Source organism: Piliocolobus tephrosceles, chromosome 16 (genome assembly GCF_002776525.5).
Source record: "Piliocolobus tephrosceles isolate RC106 chromosome 16, ASM277652v3, whole genome shotgun sequence".
Classification (NCBI taxonomy): domain Eukaryota; kingdom Metazoa; phylum Chordata; class Mammalia; order Primates; family Cercopithecidae; genus Piliocolobus; species Piliocolobus tephrosceles.
The window spans coordinates 33,631,695-33,657,847 of NC_045449.1; the positions used below are offsets into that span (position 1 = coordinate 33,631,695).

General features: G+C 38.9%; 2 protein-coding genes across 5 annotated transcripts in view; both read right to left on the minus strand.

Annotated features, from left to right (window-relative positions):
* BRIP1 (BRCA1 interacting protein C-terminal helicase 1) overlaps positions 1-6,997 on the minus strand; it is a 180,432-nt gene extending 173,435 nt beyond the window's left edge. The window contains exons 1-3 of the mRNA XM_023204671.2: positions 6,758-6,997; positions 4,631-4,753; positions 2,650-2,761 (exon numbers count right to left, since the gene is read on the minus strand). Coding sequence (XP_023060439.2) covers positions 2,650-2,761; positions 4,631-4,723 — 205 coding nt within the window. The 5' untranslated portion in view covers positions 4,724-4,753; positions 6,758-6,997. The remainder of the gene's footprint in view (positions 1-2,649; positions 2,762-4,630; positions 4,754-6,757) is intronic.
* A 1,871-nt stretch (positions 6,998-8,868) lies between these two features.
* INTS2 (integrator complex subunit 2) overlaps positions 8,869-26,153 on the minus strand; it is a 60,827-nt gene continuing 43,542 nt past the window's right edge. For all 4 annotated transcript variants that reach the window (XM_023204668.2, XM_023204667.2, XM_023204669.2 and 1 more), the window contains exons 17-25: positions 25,557-25,721; positions 22,698-22,899; positions 19,601-19,726; positions 15,717-15,912; positions 13,218-13,469; positions 12,758-12,865; positions 12,519-12,624; positions 11,338-11,514; positions 8,869-11,232 (exon numbers count right to left, since the gene is read on the minus strand). In XM_023204668.2, coding sequence (XP_023060436.2) covers positions 11,063-11,232; positions 11,338-11,514; positions 12,519-12,624; positions 12,758-12,865; positions 13,218-13,469; positions 15,717-15,912; positions 19,601-19,726; positions 22,698-22,899; positions 25,557-25,721 — 1,502 coding nt within the window. In that variant the 3' untranslated portion in view covers positions 8,869-11,062. The remainder of the gene's footprint in view (positions 11,233-11,337; positions 11,515-12,518; positions 12,625-12,757; positions 12,866-13,217; positions 13,470-15,716; positions 15,913-19,600; positions 19,727-22,697; positions 22,900-25,556; positions 25,722-26,153) is intronic.

The following is a 26,153-nucleotide window of genomic DNA, read 5'->3' on the forward strand; positions in this document are numbered from 1 at the left end:
AAAAACAAAAACAAAAACATTTATAGGGAAGTTATCACCCATTTATGTAATCTGTAAACATCTAATAATCTAAGATTAATAATGTAACAAAAGTACAACTACTCAAGTATTCATTAAGATTCATCTAAAATTCAAGAGTGGATTGAAACAAGGACCTAAAGTATATTCTTAATTTTCCCTAAATGAAGAATTTGAAAGTTCAATATATGAAATAATAATCTAACACATAAGGATTAAATCATTCCCCACATTATACTTCTATTTCAAATATAAACTTTTTTTTTTTTTTTTAGATGGAGTCTCGCTCTGTTGCCCAGGCTGGAGTGCAGTGGCGTGATCTCGGCTCACTGCAAGCTCTGCCTCCCAGGTTCCCGCCATTCTCCTGCCTCAGCCTCCCCAGCAGCTGGGACTACAGGTGCCCGCCACCACGCCCAGCTAATTTTTGTATTTTTAGTAGAGACGGGGTTTCACCATGTTAGCCAGGATGGTCTCGATCTCCTGACCTTGTGATCCACCCACCTCGGCCTCCCAAAGTGCTGGGATTACAGGCGTGAGCCACTGCGTCCAGCCAGAAACATGTTTTTGATGTATTAATTCTGATACTTCCATCAAAATACATTTTAAGGTCAAAATTCAAATCAATAAAATAGGTAATTTTAGTGCCTAAATATAATACCAAATTGTAGTAAGTTTACATTGTGTGCCTACCTTGTATACAAATGTACAATTCATACACCCCCAAAAAAGCTAAATAATTTATTTTTAAAAATAATTAGTATTGACATTGTTTTCCCATTTGTACCACATAAATATTTCTAATTCTATTTTCCAGACATCTGCCATTAAGACCTCATGTTAGTACTGATAAACTCATGTTTTCCAAAATTAACATCAGTAAGAATCAAAATGAACAACCAAAAGCTTATGAAATATTTACTTTTTTTTTTTGAGACAGTTTCGCTCCTGTTGCCCAGGCTGAAGTGCAATGGCGCGATCTTGGCTCACTGCGAGATCGCAGTGAACCCAGAATTGCTCCTGGGTTCAAGCAATTCTCCTGCCTCAGCCTCTCGAGTAGCTGGGATTACAGGCACATACCACCTCGCACAGCTAATTTTGTATTTTTAGTAGAGACGGGGTTTCTCCACGTTGGTCAGGCTAGTCTCAAACTCCAAACCTCAGGTGGTCCACCCGCCTTGGCCTCCCAAAGTGCTGGGATTACAGGAGTGAGCCACTGTGCCCCGCCTTAATATATTCTTATTAGTAACAAACATTTCATTTAAAAATGTATATATATACACATGCATACATATATATACATACCATGTTTAACCTCAAATTCTCCTAATACTTTAGGTTAAAGCCATCTAATGTAACTAAAATGTATCCAATATTATATTTCTGATTCACTATATAGTTTATATAGTCTTTCATAAAAGTAAATATTAATAGGCATTTGTTAGCAAACAAAGTAAAAATAGCTTGGCCTGGTGGCTCATGCTTGTAATCCCAACTACTTAAGAGGCTGAAGTAAGAGAATCATTTGAGCCCAGAGGTTGAGTTTACAGTGAGCTATGATCACATCACTATGCCCCATCCTGGGTGACTCCACTCAAAAAAAAAAAAAAAAAAAGGAAAAGTAGTGGGAAGTAATATAAATTCATACAAACAATATTATACTAAAGTTCTGTTTATCTGGCATTTAAACAAGTAGAAAAATCAACTAGAATGCATTATTTTTTATATATTCTATGTGCTAATGTTATGAGAAAGGAACAGATAAGCAAATATATTAAAAGATTTCCCCCCTAAAAAAAGGCAATTAGTATGTGTTATAGCATCATGACAGCCCATCTCTTGCATCTTTTACATACAAATTATCATCTAATTATTTTCATAATGATACCTCTAAGCATCCAAAACTTTGTTTTTTGAGACAGGGTCTCATTCTGTCACCCAGGCTGAAGTGCACAATCACAGCTCTCTGCAACCTCGACCTCCTGGGCTCAAGCAATCCTTCCACCACCTCAGTCTCCCAAAAATTGATTGTCATTTTTTGTAGAGATGGGATCTCACTATGTTGCCCAGGCTGCCAAAAGTCTTTATGTACTTTTCCATTTTTTTTTTTTTTTTTTTTTTGAGACGGAGTCTCGCTCTGTTGCCCAGGCTGGAGTGCAGTGGCCGGATCTCGGCTCACTGCAAGCTCCGCCTCCGGGGTTTACGCCATTCTCCTGCCTCAGCCTCCCGAGTAGCTGAGACTACAGGCGCCCGCCACCTCGCCCGGCTAGTTTTTTGTATTTTTTAGTAGAGACGGGGTTTCACTGGGTTAGCCAGGATGGTCTCGATCTCCTGACCTCGTGATCCGCCCGTCTCGGCCTCCCAAAGTGCTGGGATTACAGGCTTGAGCCACCGCGCCCGGCCTTTATGTACTTTTCAACTCATCAAAAGACTAAATTATGTTCAATACTATTTTAGCATTAATTAAATATTATGGAAACTCTTTTGGAAGATATATAACTTATTTTAAAGAAATATCATTAAACGAGTATTTAAGTTAGCGATAGCATGGCTGAACCAGTCTGGATAAAGAATACTGTATTATATTTTTTCAGGTCCCAGTAAGCAACTTGAAGATATCAAGCAACTACTTACCACTAAGAGATTGTTGCCATGCTAAAGCAGAACAAAGTAAGGCTAAGCTTTTTCCACTTCCTGTGGGACTCTCCAACAAACAATGTTGCTTACTGTTTAATCCTCTGAGAATCTATGAACACAGGAACCAATGAAAAAGATTAATAAACATTTTAACTTTATAAAGGTCTCTCTCCATCTGAAGTATAAAGAACACCAAGAAGAAGTGAGATTGCACTCCAGGGAACACAACGATAGCAGAAGGAACGCGTATTCAGTTAAATCCAAACTGTATTCCTTTACACCTTTCCCTAAGATTATCTTGGACTTACCAAAATATCAAGCACAAGAGAAGAAATGAAAAGAGCAATCTGTGCCAGAATTATGCAAGCACCAATGATTTCTGTAAAACCAGAATACATTACTACCTATCAATATCTCTGATGAAAACTCAATGAAGGATACTGCTAGTGAGAATACAAATTGTTGCAACTACTTGGTAGAGAAATAAACAATTTTCATAAAGTGAAGATGCCCAACTCCAGCAAGTTCAGTTCTATGTGTACACCCAAAACCTTTCCCACATGAACACAAGGAAACGCATAAGAAAGTTCACAGCGGCAGCCAGGCACGGTGGCTCATGCTTGCAATCCCAGCATTTTGGGAGGCCAAGGCAGGTGGATCATTTGAGGTCAGGAGTTCGAGACCAGCCTGGCCAACATGGTGAAAACCTGTCTCTACTAAAAATACAAAAATTAGCTGGGCGTGGTGGTGCATCCCTGTAATCCCAGCTGCTCGGGAGACTGAGGCAGGAGAATAGCTTGAGCCTGGGAGGCAGGGGTTGCAGTGAGCTAAGATGGCACTACTGCACTCCAATCTGGGCGAGAGTGAGACCCTGTCTCAAAAAAAAAAAAAAAAAGAAAAAAGAAAGTTCACAGCAGCATTGTTTATAATTGCAAAAGAATGTAAACAACCTAAATGTCCACCAATAAGAAAATGGACAGATAAATTCTGGTATATTCATCCAATGGAATTTATACAGCAATTAAAATTGATTAAGAATCAACAGGGCTATATATTAAAATTAATGCTAAGTTAAAAAACTCAAGTTCTGCAGAAAGATAAGGTACAGTATCACATCAATGCACAAAGTTTAAAATATGTAAAATAATATTCTATATTGTTTATGGATACATATATATGTAATAAAAGTATAAAAACATGGCTAGGAAAGGAAAAGAAAAAATTCAGGATACTAATAATCTTGTTACCAGTAAATAAGATATGAAGTACATATGGCAAAATAGATTTAACACAACTGGAAAGCTGGTTTACTCAAATTTGTATATTAATTTTCTACATGATCCAAACAAAACAATGGTGAGAAAAATAGTATTCTGTGTAAAAGATAGTAAATACTCTGTAGAAAGCAGTTTTTCACTAAAAGTATAGAAATTCCAAATGAGCTGAGAACATTTTTCAGCATGTTCTTCTTTGCCTTAATCATGGATATATACAGTTTAGCAGCAATTAGTGGTTTCCTAGAGGTTACATGTTCTTCCAATGGAACCCAGAAAATATTCTCCATTGGCCGGGCGTGGTGGCTCACACCTGTAATCCCAGCACTTCGGGAGGCCAAGGCAGGTAGATCACCTGAGGTCGGGAGTTCAAGACCAGCCTGACCAACATGGAGAAACCCCGTCTCTACTAAAAATACAAAATTAGCCAGGCATGGTGGCGCATGCCTGTAATCCCAGCTACTCAGGAGGCTGAGGCAGGAGAATCGCTTGAACCCGGGAGGCGGAGGTTGCGGTGAGCCGAGATCGCACCATTGCACTCCAGCCTGGGCAAAAACAGCGAAACTCCGTCCCCCAAAAACAAAAAGAAAAAGAAAAATATTCTCCATTTACTGAGAATATGAATGCAGTCACATACTCAATGTACTTCATGGGTCATAAGTATCTATATCTTAATAAAAACTTAACTGCTGAAAAATACTTACAGAATTCATCATAGCAAGCTGTGATGGGTAAGCTTTATAAGGAAAGTAAATCTTCACCCCACCGATTGTATACTCAGACCACATCGAAGACATAGTGCTTTCCTGTTTATTTCAGATTCCTAACTGCAATAGAAATGAAAATGGCAAATATTGAGACACGCCTTTCAAAGAAAACCAGAGAACCAAAACTAAGAGAGAAATCTGGAAATAAAAACTGGAATAAAAGTAGAAACAAAACAAATGGAAACAAAAGAATTTCCTAGTCTTATAAATCACAGTGGTCAAGAGCATGTCTTAGAGTCTAACAAATCTGGATTTGTATCCCTCGCTCTGCCAGGTATTAGTTGTGTGACTTTGAGAAAGTTAGTTACCTTCTCTAAGCCACAGTGACTGCATGTACCCCATAGGATTGTGGTAATGATTAAGTGAAATAATGTGCAAATATGATACAGTACATACCAGATTAAACATGAGCTCTTGTAACAGTTGGATCAGATGTAATCAACCTACAGAAACAAATAAGTTCCTGTGGTCTCTCTCTACAACTCCATAGCACCACTCTTTCTCCTGTTCTTCCCCTTTGTGTTACCCCTTTCTGCAGTCCTCCACTTAGAAGAAAAAAGCTGTGGACCATAAGTCAGGAAGCGTAGGTTCTATACCAGGTTTTGACAGGGACTCAGGTATGTCATCTTTGACATATCTTTTTACTTCTCTAGTCTAAGATCCTTACCAGTGATAACCCCTAATTTAATTTTTTTTTTTTTTTTTTTTTTTTTTGAGACGGAGTCTTGCTCTGTCGCCCAGGCTGGAGTGCAGTGGCCGGATCTCAGCTCACTGCAAGCTCCGCCTCCCGGGTTCACGCCATTCTCCTGCCTCAGCCTCCGGAGTAGCTGGGACTACAGGCGACCGCCACCTCGCCCGGCTAGTTTTTTGTATTTTTAGTAGAGACGGGGTTTCACCGGGTTAGCCAGGACGGTCTCGATCTCCTGACCTCGTGATCCGCCCATTTCGGCCTCCCAAAGTGCTGGGATTACAGGCTTGAGCCACCGCGCCCGGCCCACCCCTAATTTAATTTAAAGGCTGTTGTAAGAAAGAGAATGCCTTGGCACATAGTAGGCACTCAAAAATTTTATTTAAAGGTCAGTAGAGTATTATAGAAAGAGGATGGGCTTTGGAGTAAGGCAGCCCTAAGTTTGAATTCCACTGTGTGAATCACTTCTCAGAGCTTTTTTCTCCATATATGGAATTGAAATAATACTACTTACCTGACAGGGTTTTTATGAAAATTAGCCAGGGCAGAATATACCTAAGCCAGGACCTGACACAGATGAGGTGATCACTTTAATCCTCACCTCTTCTAAACCACTTCTCTTAACCTAGGATCCACGGATGTAATTCAGAGACAATGACCTCAAGCATAAGTTTCTGTACATGATTGCATTTTTCTGAAGAAAAAGCCCATGGATTTCTCTTCCCCTAAATATATCTCAAGGAAATCAAAATAGCGGGGGGAAATTACATGCATTGTTATTAAATAAGGAATTATCTGCAGTCGTGAGAAAAAATTGTAAATTCAATCTGGGGACGAAGAGATGGTTAAAATAGCAATTCAATAGATTATGAAGCCAATAATAACATTCACCACCGCTTGTGTGTTCCAAAAGAAGTGAAGAACCATTATTCTAGGGTATTTTCCAGCTCTAACATTTTGCGATTCTATCTGTAAAGCTCTGAGAAGGAGATGTGGTGGAATCTAACCTCTTAATATGACTCAACAACTCAACGCTGGCCTAGTTACTCAGATAAAATCTATAAATCAGCTCGCCCTGTACCCCGGCTGTGGCAACAATAGTGTCAAAATGGGGTAGCCTCCCCCAAACATTGCATAAAGGATAAACACACTCCTCTGCCTCCCGCCAAGAAGCAACGCAACGCCCCGGGCTAAGAACAGGCCTGCGCTCAAAGGAGGTAAGGATAGGTTGGCTCCCTCAGGTTTTCTGCCCCGTATCTCCCTCCTCCCCCAGCCAGTAGAGATCCCCGAGGCCCTGAAGATCCAGTCACCACCGATGGGCCCGCAGGCGGGGCAGAGGTACTCAAGCCCTTCCCGTTGACTTCCCTCCGACTTGCCTGTCTGGAGGGAAACCGAAGCAACGCTCTGAGCTCCGATTCACTGAAGAAAAGGAAACTGATTTCTGAGAGCAAATAAAGCGGAGCCCTGGAAGAGAAGAAAGGGCACGAGCCCTTTCTACTCCCTCTTCCTGGCAGGGCTGCTACTTCCCCGGCCTGGTGTGCAGGATTGCGGCCGCCGTACCTTTCCTCGACTCCAGCACTCACCAGACCCCTCAACCACACAGCCCGAGACGAATTCCCGCCTCCCGCCCCCTCGACTCCCAGCGCCCAATAGCCCAGCGAGCTCGACCAATCACCCGCCAAGGCCAGGAATAAACCAATCCCGGCGCGAGGTGAGGGGGCGAGAACTTCGGCATCCAATGGAAGTCTCCGAAAATAAAAACCAAAAAAAAAAAAAAAAAAAAACACAGGCTCCAGGTACGCGGAGGCAAAGGAAGGCTGTGGCCACTCCAGCAAATCCCCAGTGTTTGTTTGAAGGAGAGCGTCTTCTCGGTTTGACTTTTGAAACCAGCGATAGAGCCTATGCAGCAAATTCCTTAGAAACTGGAAGTCTCATTCTCCAGGTCCGTAGACCAGCAGAAAGGGAACATCTTTAAGCTTTGCTAAGTTCTTTTAACACTCATCAGTGCCACTCAGTTTAAATTACCCAGCTTTGCAGTAGCCAAGATAGCGAAGACTGAGGCGGGAATTGCCAGGCTGCTGAGTCAAACTTAAGTAAGAAGGCTCTGTGACATCGGGCTACAATCTATCTTTCATAATATTCAAGGCTTTCCCGGATACTAAAATAAGCCAGAGACAAGCTCTCAGGGTCTCCCAGCATCAGATCACTTCTACCTCCATTAAGGCTTATCCGCCTTCCATCCCTCCAAGACCAGTTTATTATTTGCCAATAGTTCTTGAATTTACTCAAAAAAAAAGGAGGTTCATCACGATCTTGCCAAATCATGTTTTTTTTAAAAATCTGTATAACCTAAACTTGGCTCAATTAATAACGTCCCCAAAAGGCAAAACCTGATACTGTTTCTCAAATTCAAGTAACTAGTTTGCGGAAGGAGTTTGCTGGGAAGAAACAGCAGGAGGGGGCTGATTTGTTTGCCTCACTGTCAATTGTGATATATCTTACCAAAAATGACAAAACTTGTAGTCGTAAAAATAAACTCTACCCTTTGACCTAGTAATCTGAGCTCCAGATATTTATCCTAAAGAGGTAATCTAAACGAAAGAAAATGTGATACTTCAATTGACAATAATACTATTGACAATACTGAAAAAAATTATGAACTTCCCAGTCTAGTAATATGGAGGTGGTTATGATAGATAAATTCAATACATTATGAAGCCAATAAAATTATAAAAATTAAACTTGCAAGAAAAAAATCCCATATAATGTTAAGTGAAAAAAGGCAAAGCAAACCCCAAACTGGGTGTTAGGGATTCAGTAATGTGAAAATATATATGGATGAGCAAAGATGGAGTAATTTACTGTTAAGACAGTGAAAGGAAGGATAATGTTTAAAAATAAATCGTTAAAAATACCTTCAAATTATTTCTCTTTTATAATTTTTAAAACATCAACTCTTGGCCAGGCGCGGTGACTCACGCCTGTAATCCCAGCACTTTGGGAGGCCGAGACGGGCGGATCACGAGGTGAGGAGACTAAGACCATCCTGGCTAACACGGTGAAACCCCGTCTCTACTAAAAATACAAAAAATTAGCTGGGCGTGGTGGCCGGTGCCTGTGCTCCCAGCTACTCGGGAGGCTGAGGCAGGAGAATGGCGTGAATCCGGGAGGCGGAGCTTGCAGTGAGCCGAGATGGAGATCGCGCCACTGCACCCCAGCCTGGGCAAGCGAGACTCCGCCTCAAAAAAAAAAAAAAAAAAAGAAAATATCAACTCTTTTGAGCAACTGCTCTGTTATAACTACTCTCATTTTACTCTCCTAAATTATAAGGATTTCAATTGGCTCTCACCTTGCATTGCCGTTTAATGTATGTGGCATAACAGAAAGGGGCACACGTAGGCACTGGAGCCAAACAGACCTAAAATACAGTCCCTTGAACTGTTCCCTTCAGGTTAACTCTAGTGGAATGAAACACAAAAACTACAGGTTCGTTTGATAAAGAATATGAATGTTTATAAACCAATATTCAAAATAGCTGCACACATCTGTTTTCACTTGAATAAAAAAACACATTGTGACAAACTTTATAACCTTAACTTAAAATACATGAATATTAACATTTACTAATATATTTACACATTTTATTTACATCATCAACTAATCTGATGATTAACAGCATATGTGATTATTTTAACACAGCAGGTTATGACCAGTCTTTGAAAATTGATCCAGGAATGTGCACTGCATTTAGTTAGAAAACATACTTTAACTTTTTCTGAACTCCTAGGGCATATCTATTCACACAAAATATTGCAAGGCCTCAGTTAAAAAAAAAAAAAAAAAAAAAAAAAGGAGCAGTTGTATTTAATCTTAAGGGACTACAAAACTGCCTTGTTTAAAAATATGAAAATTCTTATGCTATTTTTAAGCATATGCTTTTATTTTTCACATCAAAATTGCTTAATTGAACATTAAGCATCTAATAAAAAGTTATAAATATTCTATCATATGTGATACTATGCACTTCATGATTTGAAACAGCTACAAACTCATTCTCATAGAATGTGAGGTAGGGCCAGTAGTAACCCCGTTTTACAAAGGAAGAAAATGAGATGTGACTATTTACTAGTGAAAAGGCTGAAGTTAAATTTCATTTCTCAAAAACTACACCTTCTTATTAGCCTAATTTCTTTTACAAGTGAAGAGGTCTGGCAGGGTGCAGTGGCTCACACCTGTAATCCCAGCACTTTGGGAGGCCAAGGCGGGCAGATCACCTGAGGCCAGGAGTTCAAGACCAGCCTGGGCAACATGGCAAACCCCCATCTCTACTAAAAATACAAAAACACAGGTGGTGCATGCCTGCAGTCCCAGCTACTCAGGAGGCTGAGGTGCGAAAATCCCTTGAACCCAGGTGGCAGAGGTTGCAATGAGCCAAGATCACCCCACTGCACTCCAGCCTGGGCAACAGGGTGAGACTCCACCTCAAAAAAAAAACACAAGTGAAGAGGTCTGTTTCAAGTGGGGGTGGGGAAGTGCGTGATTGAGGTATATCTCAGAGAGAGAAAAGGGAAGTACTTTCTACATTGATACTTGCTTTTTTTTTTTTTTTTTAATGATTAGGGTTTACCTAAATATGTCTGCCTAATCAATGGAAGTTACTGACAGAGGACTGCAAAATCCTTCAGCAAGACAGCATTTTCTATATTTTAACTTTTCCTGAGATTCAAACACTGCATTTTCTTACTCAAAGATCTTCTCAAAGTAAGATATGAATTATAATCCTGATGACAAACCAAGAGCTCTTTAATCCAATCGGTTTTATTGCTCTACCTTCATTTAATTTGATATATATTTCCCCTCTCTGAGCATTAGGTAAGTTAATAAAGCATTATAAAAATAAATTTAAAACATAAAACTAAATGAGATCTCCTCTCAGGTTCTTCTTTGAACAAAGATGTTTCTGTAAACACTTTTACACCAGTATCTTAAAATTCCAAATTATTCAAGTATCTCTTTAAACATATGGCTTCATATATTAATAAAAACTGAAGCAAATATGTGAAATCTTTAAATCCTCATCTGTAATTCCACAGAAATCATTTACAAAAGCTACTTGCCTTTTTAAAAACCTTCTCAATACTCTTTCTTGAGAACTAGAATTCCAACTTGCATTACTATTACTTGTATTGCAAATCTTTGAGATTTCTACTTGGGTTTTTAACTCCTAATATTTCCTTAATTCTCCTTTGCCTTTACCCTTTTTTCCTCTCCCATCTTTGCATGTTTGTCACATTTTGTTACAAGCTCACAGTTAAAATAAACACCAGGGCTACCCACAGACTCATTTTTATAAGAAATTAAAGGCCTGGCAGTCTTCACTTCAAAAGCTAAATACAAGGCCAAATTCCCTTTCCAGTAATGAGTTTCTTACATGTGTTCCCAGTGGAATAAAAAAAAGCTCAGCTGCTACAATAAAAACATACCAGCAAAGTAGATTCAAAGACGTGCCAATCAGAAACAAGCAAGCATAATTCTCATAGAGTTCTAAATTATATTTGTGTTGAATTGAATTGTTTTAGTGATTCCACAACATTACTTTACTGTTCCCATTCAGTTTAGAGTTGTTATAATATGCAGATTCACGCTGGGTATATGCAGCAAACAGTTTCTTTTTTTTTGTTTTAAATTCCACTAACACTCATATTTATTATTTCAATTACTGTTCTTTCAATACAGTGACAGAGCTGTACATCAGGATCCATGCTTCCGGTGTCCCTGGATCCATTTTTGTAAGATGAATCTTTACAGAGTTGAGACCATCCACTTGGTTTCTCCTTTATTTGTTGAAGACCTACAACATAAGAGAAAAAAACATTAAGGCCAAGAAATTCGGAAAGGAATTTGGTCTTTTTGTTTGAGATATTAAGATAACCCTTGAAAATAAGTTACCACTTACGTGTAATAATTGGATCAATGTCTCTTGTCTGAGTGGCAACATCAGAGGCACAAACTTGCCCTATTTGGATCAGCAAAGACATAATATCCTCATACAAAGGAGGAAATGCTCGACAAAAAGAGACTAAACTTGGCAGAGTTGGCATAAAAAAAGCATACCGCTTAGCCTGTGTTAAAACTGTTGGAAATAAATGAAACAATATTTTAGTTTACAAATATAAATTCAACATGGCTTATACAACATACTAAGGGGTACTATGATCTGTACTGGAGATATAAAGTTCCCTGTCTTCAGAAAGCTCACAATCTAGTAGTCTCAGTCTTTATCCAAGATACAAATTACTATGCCCAAGATTTGTGATAAGTACATTACATGCATTATTTCATTGAGCTCCTACAATCTTATGAATGACCAAAGTACTATTATGACACTCATTTTATATATGAGAAAACTCTTAAAAAAGCATTAGAGAGGTTAAAAAACTTGTTAAAGATCACAAGCCAGTTAGTGGTGGAGCTGAGATTGAATTCAGGTAGTGTAAACTCTTAATCACTACAAATAATTATAACAGGACATAAATACAATGAAAAGAAAAACAATAGGGTATTATGTAAATAATATAATGAGAAAGAATACTAAATTAACTAAGCCATAATATTAAGGGTTGAATTATAGTTCATATATTTTAAAGTAGCTTATTTTCAGATCATTTTATTCTACAAACCAGAAGGTAGTTAAAATGTCAGAATATGTTTTAGAACTTATGAAGACATCTAATATATTTATCTTTCATTTATACATATGATGATATTTTTCTGGAACTCTGAGAATTTGTAATAAGCAAACATTTGTCATCTACTGATATAATTACATTCCAAAAGTATATTTGTTTTCCATTTATAAAATATAGAAAGCTTATATTTACAAATCTATATATACTCATTCACACAATGAAAAATACAATTTGCCTACCTATTCATTCCCACTACACTATAAATCACATTTGTAAACAGAAGTTTTCAAAAGAAGAATTCAAAAGATGGCATAAATTAAACTAGTATTAACACATATTGTATCATACTATCTCAGTGTGACACAAAAAATATATTGAATCACTAAATGCAGAAAATATAGGATCTATAATAATTTATGTCAGATGTTTGTTGATGTTGACTACCTACCTGTTAACAAAGTTCCCATGACATTGACAGCTAAACGAGCCACACTAAGTGACTTTGGTAATGCATATTGGATACACAAGTGAGAAAGCAACTGGATAGCAAATATCTGCAATACAAAATCCAGATATTACATGTTTCTCAAGAATATCTTTAGGTATTAAACATTATAAAATGTTTTGTATAACTAGTAAGACTGGAGAGAGAGATCAATTGACCTAAAGCTCCAAAATGCTTATTACCTGTTTTTCAAGTTCTGGCTGTGCAATAAGCTCAGGTATGAAATCTAGACAGATGTGCATAGATGGAATACCTGCGACCGTCAGAGGCAAAAGTTCACATGGATAACCCTATCTCAACAAGAAAGGGAAAAATGTCAGAAATAAAATAACTATAAAAGTACAGATAAAAATACAAATGAAAGATTTCATTTCCTTTCTGTAAAAGTTGCTCAGAAGGCTATAGTGCCCCATATGTAACCTGGCATTTCACTGTTCTGATGCACTAGAATACAGATTAAACTACCAAACATTTCATTAGGTTAAAAAAAAAAACTAAAAATCTGGATTTTTATCCATATTGCAAAGGCCCATGGTTCATTTGTGTTTTCTCTGGTTTCTAAATGAGTCCTGTTAATATAGTATTCAAAGCTCCCAAGAAAAATAAAGTTTAAACACAAAGCATCATTCTTTGGAAACAGACCTGAAAGTGAACAAGCTTAGCAATGTTGGGATCTGCAATGTACATTTGGTGCAAGAGACAACAGATAAGGCACTGAACTTCTCGAAGGTTACAGAGCAAATTGTCTTCTCCTTCCTCCATTCCCTTATTTGGAGTGTTGGTGGTAATAACACTTTGAACATTTCTTAACAAGCTATCTGGATTGACACCATTTGCTTTCTCCTCTTCAGTAGGTAGGCAAATCTCTAAGAGAATCTGGACAGCTGCGCTATCCTATAAGCAAACAAAACATAGTAAAAGTAAGAAGTTTCTGAGAAGTTGGTGTAAAAAACAAATCAGATTTTATTTTCACATGAACATAAATGATAAATAACTAATTTCTTAAACACACATACACAAAGAGGTACTTCTAAGAGCAGAAGTGAGCAATCTGTAGAGCAGTGGTTCTCACCTTTTAGGATTATGAACCCCTTAGGAATCTAAAGAAAACAATGCACCCTCTCCCCATAAAAATGAACATACATAAACAAACATCATTACATAATGATGTCACATATCGCTAAGACAGATCCATGGACTCCAGTTTAAGAATATCTACTAAAAGAGTATTATGAATTCAGTTACATCCAAAACAGGCCCTAGGCAAAAATGGCTTCTATCAGAACGTCCATTCCTTCCTCTTAATCTCCCACTTTTCCCAGGATGCTATCCTGATTTCCCTTTTTTTCAACCTGTTTAAGGCTCTGGTTTCACAAGGAAAGAGTCTACCTTACCATCCATTCCACCTGCACAACTCATTGCTCAGTCTACAGGCTTGAGCATCACTGTATAGAGCAGCAGCTTGAGGGGTAATGGCAATATACTTGAGGCCCCTATATATAAAGGAGAGCTAACATCACTCTCAACTAGCAGAAAGAAGTAAAAAATAAAAATGAATACATGACATCCACCTCTGATAGACAGCTACTGCCTAAGATACAGAAAACAATTACTTGAGCTAAGTGATTAAGAACTTAATATTATAAAGTGAGGTTAGACTACTTTATAATCATGGTGGTTGGGGAAAGGGGTTTTTGGTTTTTGGTTATTGTTATTGTTTTGTTTTTTGTTGTTGTTGTTGAGTCAGGAGCCAGAGTGCCCAGGAGCGAATACTGGTTCTGCCATTTACTAAATGTGTAACCATGAGCAAGTCACTTAACTTCTCTGGGTCACATTTTCCTACTCTGTAAAAATGGAGATAATACTCTGTACCTCATAGGTAGGTTATAAAAATTAAATGAGCTAATATATTTAAAGAACTTAGGCTAGCACCTACCATATGGTAAGCATTATACAGATGTTAGCTTTTATGATCTTTAATCCCTTATCTGAAATTCCTAGGAACAGATTTATTTTATTTATTTATTTTTGTTGTTGTTGTTGTTGAGACAGAGTCTTGCTCTGTCACCCAGGCTGGAATGCAGAGGCGCAATCTCGGCTCACTGCAACCTCCACCTCCCGGGTTCAAGCCATTCTCCTGCCTCAGCCTCCCAAGTAGCTAGGACTACAAGTGTGTGCCACCACGCCCGGCTACTTTTTGTATTTTTAGTAGAGATGGGGTTTTACCATGTTGGCCAGGCTGGTCTCAAACTCCTGACCTCAGGTGATCTGTCCACCTCAGCCACCCAAAGTACTGAGATTCCAGGTGTAAGCAACCATGCCCAGCCAAAAAACTTTTCTAAATATAAAGTTGAACTGCTTATATTGTCATGGTGTTTATCACTGCCTGACATTTTATTATACATGCACTTGTTTTTCTGTTGTCTGCCTCCATAATTTGACATTTGATCGTAAGAAATAAATAATCAAGGATTTTGTCTTCTTCACCACTATATCCCCAGTTCCTGGAACAATAATTGACACATAGTAGGTGTTCCAATAAATATTTGTTGAATGAGGCCGGGTGCCATGGCGTATGCCTGTAATCCCACACTTTAGGAAGCTGAGGTGTGTGGATCACCTGAAGTCAGGAGTTCGAGACCAGCCTGGCCAACACAGCAAAACCCTGTCTCTACTAAAAACACAAAAATTAGCCAGGCGTGGTGGCATGTGCCTGCAGTCCCAGCTACTCAGGAGGCTGAGGCAGGAGAACTGAGGCAGATGTTGCACTGAGCCAAGCTCACACCACTGCACTTCAGCCTGGGTGACAGGGCAAAACTCTGTCTCGAAAAAAAAAAAAAAATTTGCTGAATGAATAAACATATAACTCTAAACTCAGAATAGGTAAACACTAAAATTTCATTAAAATATAAATCTTATTTAAATGGTTATTTCATTCATATGACGATTATTCCTGATTTCAGAAATATATCTGATATTCAGAAGCAAAGGTAACATCATTCTAATAGATTCTATAATAAAAGAAATGCACAATATGTCACCAATGTACATGGAGGGCATAACGTGCCATCTATTCAACTGATTACACTAGTAGAGAAGCCCTTGCTCTTTTTGATTAAATTTTACTTTAGCAAAATTTACCTGAGCAGCCAGTAATGCATTTTTCAATTCTTCTCTGGTAACTTCCGGAGCATCAGTTTGTCCAACTAAGCCAATTGTATTATTCTGGGAAGGCCTATCTTGCTCTGTTTCCTTCAGATGAGCACTAAGGTAGGCTTTAGATGCAAGAAGATATCCATTCAACATGTGTAGGGTAATATCCATCAGTGGTGGGCATCTAAACAAGGAAAGCAAAAAAGAAAAATATATCAGAAAGAATATAAATTTATAAATTAGCCAGAACATGATCAGTTTAATTTAAATGCTGAGAAAAACCTGAGTAGCACATAGTAACTTTTCCCACTGAAATACTCATTCTCAGAAGTTTAATATATATTTCTTATTCTCTATATTTCAAGATTATATAAATAGTATTATTTGTTTCATCTTATCAGCTAAAGTCAAATATGTATAATGTAAACTCTAAAGAAAAGATGACCGGGTGCGGGCAAAACAATAATGCATGAAGAAAAAACTGTAATATATGTGCAAAGAGTTGATATCCTTTATAGATAAACAGCTCTTTAAGTCAGTAAGAAATATAGGCTAAAATATAAAGAAAAAATAAAATGGCCAATAAATACTGTTAAATGTCCAATCCAACAGGAATATAAATTAAAATGGGAATCTATTTTCACCTATCAATTTGGCAAACATTATATAAAATTGTGCAGGAAAGTATATAATATCAAACACTGATATGGAATGTAAACCAGTTCAGCCTTTCTCTCTTTTTTTTTTTTTTTTTTTAAGACGGAGTCTCACTCTGTCACCCAGGCTGGAGTGCAGTGGCCGGATCTCGGCTCACTGCAAGCTCTGCCTCCCGGGTTCACGCCATTCTCCTGCCTCAGCCTCCCAAGTAGCTGGGACTACAGGCGCCCGCCACCTCGCCCAGCTAGTTTTTTTGTATTTCTTAGTAGAGACGGGGTTTCACCGTGTTAGCCAGGATGGTCTCAATCTCCTGACCTAGTGATCCGCCCATCTCGGCCTCCTAAAGTGCTGGGATTACAGGCTTGAGCCACCGCGCCCGGCCCAGTTCAGCCTTTCTACCTAGTAGAATGAAAATATGAATTAAAAGTCTTGAAAATGAGCACAATACTTTTGCCCCAATAATTCCATTTTTCCATGTTCTAATGGAATACTCAGCTTGGGGAAATGCACATAATCACCACAGCACTATTGATAATAGCAAAAATTAGAAATAAAATATCCTAGGGGATTGGGTTAAGCATAGCATATCTATAAAATGGAATACCACATAGCCAATTAATATAAGAATCTAGGCCGGGCGCGGTGGCTCAAGCCTGTAATCCCAGCACTTTGGGAGGCCGAGATGGGTGGATCACAAGGTCAGGAGATCGAGACCATCCGTCTCTACTAAAAAAATACAAAACACTAGCCGGGCGAGGTGGCGGGCACCTGTAGTCCCAGCTACTCGGGAGGCTGAGGCAGGAGAATGGCCTAAACTCGGGAGGCGGAGCTTGCAGTGAACTGAGATCCGGCCACTACACTCCAGCCTGGGCAACAGAGCGAGACTCTGTCTCAAAAAAAAAAAAAAAGAATCTAAACTAGGCATGGTGGCACACAACTGTAATCCCAGCTACTCAGGAGGCTGAGGCTTAAGCCCAGGAGCTCAAGACCAGCCTGGACAACAAAGCAAGACCCCCAACTCAAAAAATAAAAATAAATTTGAAAAAAGCATATTAACATGAAAAAAGGCTCACAAGTTGTTAAGTGAAAAATCCAAGCTACAAAAACAGTAGATACAATTTGATAGCAGAATTTAACAACTTCCTTAAAAACTGAATCACCTGAGGTGATTCAGGTGCAAGCTCACCTACTTCAGTGGATTTTTAACAATGATAAATCATTTATTTGAGAAACAGCTCTTTTCTAGAAGTGTTATTTATTGTAGTTTTCCTTTTATTAGATACTTAACATCATTTACACATATAGTTTGTTCTTCTGATTCCTATTTCCAATGAGACCTTAACCTTACTAAATCATATTTAGCTAATTTTGCAGATTTTGTCACTTGGAGAATGTCATCCCTTGGTTGATGACAGACAAGTTTAAATATCAAGTGTATCCTATTTAGTCTTCCTTACTAGTTTCTCTTCCCTCAAATCCATCTAGCACAAAGCATCTTTTCCTAAGCTATAACCCAAACCACATTACCCTAATATTCAAGGCTCTCAATAGCCTGACCCCAATTTAACTTTCCAACTATAAAATGTGCTTTTCGCCGGGCACGGTGGCTCAAGCCTGTAATCCCAGCACTTTGGGAGGCCGAGATGGGCGGATCACGAGGTCAGGAGATCGAGACCATCCTGGCTAACACGGTGAAACCCCGTCTCTACTAAAAAATACAAAAAAAATTAGCCGGGCACGGTGGTGGGCACCTGTAATCCCAGCTGCTCGGGAGGCTGAGGCAGGAGAATGGCGTGAACCTGGGAGGCGGAACTTGCAGTGAGCCGAGATCCGGCCACTGCACTTCCAGCCTGGGCGACAGAGCAAGACTCCGTCTCAAAAAAAAAAAAAAAAAAAAGTGCTTTTCTCAAAAATAACCCTCTTCACGCCTTTCTCATTCTTGCTTCTAAACTTCTGCTCATACTATTCTTTTTCTCAAAGTACCTTCCTTGACTTCCTAACCCCCATCTTTATACTATTAGATGAACAAATATTCATTCACCTAAACCCTATGTCCACTCTTCTTTTTTTAAGTTTAAATAAAGCAGTGGGAGTGGAGAGGGAACAAAGAAATCTGTACCTGGTTATAATCAATCAGTTGTAAATACCACTGCACTCAAACCAGCCCTAACTCCATTCTATAAAACTTTACCCATGCCCCATCTCCTCTGCATCTTTCCTGAACTTTTAAGAACATTCATTTACTACATCATTCATCCACATGACAATATTATGTAACTTATCACGTATCTGTCTTACGTCCCATGCAGATGATAATCACTTTAAAGGCAAGCCCCTCAACTTATATACTTTTGATAGTACTTATCATAACAACTGTGATTCAAAGATTAATGATAGGAGTTAACTAAATTCTACCTTTTGAGAAGAAGCCACTTCAAAGCAATGCTTAAGTTTAGCAATTGGTAAGGATTTAGAGCCAAATGTGGAATCAATGAAGCTAACATCACTACTGGGCATGCCAAAAAGGTCACAGCTTTAATGCAGGTAATGGTTCACAAGTAACCAGTCTTTTAAAAACCTTTTTTTTTTTTTTTTTTTTTTTTTGAGACGGAGTCTGGCTCTGTCTCCCGGGCTGGAGTGCAGTGGCCGGATCTCGGCTCACTGCAAGCTCCGCCTCCCAGGTTTACGCCATTCTCCTGCCTCAGCCTCCGGAGTAGCTGGGACTACAGGCGCCCGCCACCTCGCCCGGCTAGTTTTTTGTATTTTTTAGTAGAGACGTGGTTTCACCGTGTTAGCCAGGATGGTCTCGATCTCCTGACCTCGTGATCCGCCCGTCTCGGCCTCCCAAAGTGCTGGGATTACAGGCTTGAGCCACCGCGCCCGGCCTTAAAAACCTTTTTAACGTGAGAGCAGAAACAGTGTTATTCTTTACTGGTCTAAATTGTGAGAGAGATAAAAACCACTATTGATGGCACCAAAACCAAGAATGACATTTCTCTAAAGCTAGGTTTTATTAATCACATATTAAATACTAAAATGTATATACATTTCATGAATAAACACAACTAAAAAGTAAGACAAAAAACTGTACAGGTCACACTGTCTACTTATCTGCAAGCACAATTAAAATATAAGTTTAAACTGAATTTCATCAATTTCTTTTGACTCTCCAAAGTACAGCTCTATAATAAAAATGAAACTCAAATGACATGTACCTGTGAACCCTCTGATCACACCTTAGGACAATGAGAGGATCTATCATCAGGTCATTCTGAGTATACTTTTGTTGTCGTACAAACTTTATTGAAGGTTGAAGTGCATTAACCGTCATTACCCATAGCCTGATGAGAAAATAATCACATGTTCAAAACAGTTTTTATATAATTAAAATCTGTAGCCATCCGGTCCTTTCTATCTTAGAAAGTTATATTCAGTAAATAATTAGAAAATAGGTATGAATGAACTTTGAAAAAATTTAAGCTACAGACATCTAACCTATTATAACATCTCTTTTAAAAAAAAAGGGATAAAACAGTAAACACAAAGTAGTCTCAAAAACGTTCACAGCTGTAATGGAATAATCATGGCATATAAAATTAAAACCTGAGTTAAAACCTTAGTTATACCATACTTGCTATATGACTCTGTGTAAGTCACTGAGGCTCTCTAACTGTTTACTCATCTGTAAAATAGAAATGATATAATACCTGTAAATGAAATAAGACTTGCCAAAACATTCTGTATCTAGCTCCATAAACATAAGTCATTATTCTGGATTGATCATCATAAAGTCTCCAAGTGAGATGCCACTTTGAGATTAGACATTAATAGATTATAAAAGTGATTACTAAAATGACTGCACATCATGATTACTAAGGGTTATGCCAACACGGAAGGTGTTTGATCTTACAGTGAAGCCCAGGAATCCACCAGAGGACTTCCCCCTCTGAAATGACTGTATAAACAAGGATCATCAGACACTTAAAGAAAGCTTTTACTTTGAAAAAGATTAAAATATACAAACAGAAAAAAAGGAACTCAAAAAAAACCAGAAAATGTAGGGATAAGGAGTAAAAAAAATTTTGAACTATTAATATCCTAAAAGAATAAAATATTTTATACATGAAACAAGAACAAGAGGCATTTAAGAATATGCGGATAAGAAACAGCTCTTAGAATTAAGAACAGGGCCAGACACAGTGGTTCACACCTGTAATCCCAGTACTTTGGGAGGCTGAGGCAGGAGGATCGCTTGAGTCCAGGAATTCAAGACTAGCCTGGGCAACATAGCAAGACCCCATCTCTACAAAAACTAAAAAAAATAGGCAGGCACGGGGGTGTGCACCTGTAGTCCAGTTATTTGGGAGGCTGAGGCAGAAGGATCATTTGAGCCCATGAGTTTGAGGTTACAGTGAACTGTGATTGTGCCACTGCAGTCCAGCCTGGGTGACAAAGCAAGACCCTGTCTCTAAAAAATAAGAATAAAAAATAAATTTTTAAAAAATGAACTAGAACTCTACACTTAGGCTAAATATCAATCACATATGAGAATAATTCTGCATCTCAAAAAAGTTAAGTTTACCACACTCCCTTTCTCGGGAAGCAAGATGAGTGTGTGTTCCATTCACCAAAATGAGGATATAAACCAAGAAAGAGAAAAATATGAAATCCAACAAAGAAGAGTGACAATAGCAATTCTAGGATGGCAACTGTATATGTCCCAGATGGCAACATGAAGACAGAAAGCTGTGAAAGGAATGTCTCCAAGAAAAAAAATATATAGTGTTTCTTTTTTTTTTTTTTTTTTTGAGACAGGGTCTCGCTGACGCGATCTCAGCTCACTGAAGCCTCAATCTTCTGGGCTCAAGCGATTGTCCTGCCTCAGCCCCGCAAGTAGCTGGGAATACAGGCATGCACCACTATGCTCTGCTAATTTTTGTATTTTTTGTAGAGACGGGGTTTCACCATGTTGCCCAGGCTGGTCTTGAACTCCTGAGCTCAAGTGATCCGTCCGCCTCGGCCTCCCAAAGTGCTAAGAATGACAGGTGTGAGCCAATGAACCCAGCCAAAAAAATGCTAACAATACATTATCTGATGTGTTATGATTAAGTGTGAAGTAAATTTCCCCTCAATAATGAAGCTTGGGGATGAATTAGTTATTAGTTATTGATACCAATTTAAAAACCTGAGCAAATGGAAAAAAGTAAGTATTAACTAACCCAAAGTATATGTTGAGTAAGGGGGAGGGCACTTGCATAAGAATGAAATTGTAATCAAAAGATTATCACATAGCTCAATTATAAAATCACTTCTGTAGTCATAATAATATGCATTTGAAATACTGCTTTAACAAAAAATTTTAATATACCTGTGTTGGGAGAAACAGGAAAAGGGGAAATGTGTATTAGAAGAAGTGGGACTCACAGGAGAGGAAGCAAATAAGAGAGCTAACTAACCTTCACCTTGTAGAGTAGAAAATCAACAGATAATTTCTAAATTGGAAAATCAGGAAATCACAGTCATTATAACAGATATATGGGAAGGATATAAATACCAGAATAAAAAGATAAAAGAGCTGAAAATAGTTGTCTCTGGGGAGCCAAAGTCTAAAATGGAAAGGTGTGAGGCAGATCTTATATACTATTTAACTTCTTAAGTTATGTGCATTTACTCACATAAGTAAAAATTAACTTTCCAAAGTATAAATATGACCAGATCCCACCCAGACCTACTGAATCAAAATCTCAGTTAACTCAAGCCCAGTATTCTGTTTTCCAGACATGTCCAGGTGTTAAGGATCCAATCTATGAACCAGCAGAGACCCAATGACTAAAGACAAACTTTGCTGCACACTGAAATCACCTGGGGAATCTTTTAAAAAGTACTGATGCCTGACTCCCACCCACAAACAGTCTGATTTAATTGGCATGGGTTCCAACTTGGGGATCAGTAGTGGTAAAAACCCTCCAGGTGATTTTAACGTGCAGCAAAACTTGGAACAACTGCAAAGATCCAAGATACGGCAGTGATCTAAATCATAATTAGCCACAAATAACTATACATGATAACCCAATTTTCAAGAACTTCCTAAAGTTAGAAATACTGTAAGGTTTCTATTTCAATAAAGTTTGCTTTTACTTAAAGATATAACAACCATTTAGTAGTCTTAAGAAAGGAGATATATTGTCATACCGTCAACAAATACTGCTATGAGGGTCTTGTGAAAAATTTTTCAAACAATTAAATTTAGGTTACTGTATATTATCACTGCTCTACAATTATGTATTACATGTAACAATACACTGAATTTACCTCCTAGGCATCACAGTATTAAGAACCATCCATAGTTTATTGACTGTTTGCAGAATTCTCCGTGGAACCCCTGAATTCAACAGCTGGCTCATATTGGATGTTAACACTTCTGCATATGGTATAAGTTCACTGGCAGAGAGTAGAGTCAAGTGTTCTATAATCTGCATCACTTGTGTGTGATTTACTGGGACAGCTGAAAATGCTAAAAAGAAAATTTAGCAATCATCCGAATTCTGTACAGTTTATTAAGCAGGAAGTAATATTGTTCTCTCAGACTACAGGCCAAACAAATCAAGAAAACAATGTGGCTAAAAAGTAACTATAGTTACTTGCTATTGTTTCCTACAGAAACCTAGATACAATTTCCACTAAACTTATTAAAATAAGGGCCAGCTGGATGCAGTGGCTCACACCTGTAATCCCAGTACTTTGGGAGGCCGAGGTGGGTGGATCACTTGAGGGTCAGGAGTTTGCCTGGCCAACATGGTGAAACCCCATCTCTACTAAAAATACAAAAATGAGTCAGGCGTGGTGGCAGGCACCTGTAATCCCAGCTACTCGGGAGGCTGAGACAGGAGAATCACTTGAACCCAGGAGGAAGAGGTTGTGGGGAGCTGAGATTGCACCAGCACACTCCAGCCTGGGTGACAGAGCAAGACTCCATCTCAAACAAATTAAAAAATAAGGGCCCTAAGAAAAATTCATGGAAGTGTAGTTGTTCTTTCATAAAGAACAAAAATATATTTTTTTAAATATCACATTAATGGGATAGGCGTGGTGGCTCACACCTGTAATCTCAGCACTTTGGGAGGCTGAGGCAGGAGGATTGCTTGAGTCCAGAAGTTCAAGACCAGTCTGGGCAACATGGCGAGACCGCATCTCTACAAGAAGTAAAATAATTAGCTGTATGTGATAGTGCACCTGTGATACCAGGTACTCAAGGGGCTGACACAGGAAGATCCCTTATGCCCAGGAGACGGAGTTTGCAGTGAGCTGCGTTCCTGCCACTACACTCCAACCTTGAGCGTGGGCAACAGACCCTGTCTCAAAAAAAAAATCACTTTACTGACCCAAAGACTAATCTTATTTTCTTGGTGATTCAGACTGATCTTATTTTTTATTTTTTCATTTTAGAGATGGGAGTCTTGCTATGTTGCCCAGGCTGGTCTTTTTTTTTTTTTTTTAAATCCCCCTCTTGCCTTTACCAATGAAGAACCCAGGATAGTTTTGAATTCCCGGCCTCAAGTGATCCTCCTGCTTTGGCCTTCCAAAGTGCTGAGATAACAGGCATGAGCCACTGCATCCAGCCCAGACTGATTTTAAAAACAGGACTGAAAAAGGAAAATATGCTGAAGTATTGCTTTTGATAGCTAACATTCACTGAAAGGTTCAAAATTCTTGAAACTTTCCTCCAGGTGGTCCCCTTATAGGATGTAAGCACCCAGAAGATTGCTGTTACTAAAAAATATCTAGAACTATGCTCTCCAATAATCACTAATCCCATCTGGCTATTGAGCATCTGAAATAACTAGTCCAATTGTGTTATAAGTGTAAAATACACAATAAATTGCAAAGACTAAGTGCAGGAGTGTAGTGGGGGGTAAAATATCTCATTAAAATTTTAATATTGATTACATGGTGAAATAATATTGGCAGGCCGGGCACGGTGGTTCATGCTTGTAATTCCAGCACTTTAGGAGGCCAAGGCAAGCAGACTGCTTGAGCCCAGGAGTTTGAGACCAGCCTGAGCAACATGGCAACCCCTTCTCTACAAAAAATACAAAAATTAGCTGGGTGTGGTGGCATGTACCTGTAGTCTCAGGTACTGGGGAAGCTAAGGCAGGAGGATTGCTAGAGCCTGGGAGGCAATGAGCCAAGGTTGCACCACTGCAGTCCAGAGTAGGCAACAGAACAAGGCTCTGTCTCAAAAAAAAAAAAGAAAAAATATTGGCCATATTTGGTCAAATAAAATGATTATTTAAATTACTGTTGCCTGTTTCCTTTTACTGGAAAGTTTATAGGTGTTATAGCTCACATTATATTTACACCTGTTATATGTAGCTGTTATAGCTCACATTATATTTCTATTTGACAGTGCTGATCTAGAAGAACATTCTCCATTAACAGCAAGCATATAGTCCTATTCCACTGCACTTATTTCTAACCAGTTTAGAACTTTTCTAAAACCCACACCACCTTTTTAGTGATATAATATAGGACCTATGAGAGAAAAGATACAAGCACATCAGAAAGAAGTGGTTAAAATTCCTGGCCAGGCACAGTGGCTCACGCCTTAATCCTAGCACTCCGGGAGGCTGAGGCAGGAGGATCACTCAAACTTACAAATTCGAGACCAATCTGGGCAACATGGTGAAACCCCATTTCTACAAAAACTTTAAAAATCAGCCAGGCCTGGTGGCTCATACCTGTAGTCCCAGCTATTTGTGGGACTCAGGTAGGAGGATTGCTTGAGCCCAGGAGGTGGAGGCTGCAGTGAGCTGAGATCACGCCACTGCACTCCAGCCTGGGTGACAGAGAAAGAGAAAGACACACACAAACACAAAAGGAAAGGAAAGGGAAGGGGGAAAAGGAAAACAGGAAAAGGGGGAAAGGAATAAAGGAGTAAAAGGGGAAACCGGAAAAGGGGTAAAAGGGGTAAAAGGGGAAAGGGGGGAAGGGGGAAAGAGGAAGGGGAAGGGAGTGTAAAATTCCTTAAATGCAAAGAGTATTTTACATAATTAAAATATATTCACCAAAACATTGTTATATCCCCAGGAAAATTCTGTATAAGATTTCAATTAGCCTAACATCTCCTTGTACTACAAAAGGGGTTAAAGGAGTATCAATAATTTACTATACCTTCTTGGAGCTGTTTGGGAGAATGATTTTTAGCATTATTAGTCAGAAGCATTCGCCGTAGCAGGGCATCAGTCCCTGTGATTTCTTCTTCACAAATCCAGTCATCCACAATACATAAATGTGGGTAGTTAGTAGCAAGGAGACGTAGTAAAGCTGAATGCAACCCTTGAAAATTTACAGAAAATCAATTGGATTCTTCATGCTCAAACACCAGAAGCTTCCCCACCCCTCTCATTTTTATCAAACCACTAGCCTGCAAGGAAAGAGGGTTATGCTCTAAGTCAGTGATTCTCAAAGAATGATTAGATGGCTGGGCACGGTGGCTCACACCTGTAATCCCAGCACTTTGGGAGGCCGAGGCAGGTGGATCACCTGAGGTCAGGAGTTTACGACCAGCCTGGTCAACATGGCGAAACCCTGTATCTACTAAAAATATAAATATTAGCTGGGCATGGTGGTGGGCGCCTGTAATCCCAGCTACTCGAGAGGCTGAGGCAGGAGAATCGCTTGAACCGGGAGATAGAAATTGCAGTGAGCCAAGATCACACCACTGCACTCCAGCCTGGGCAACAAGAGCAAAACTCCATCTCAAAAATA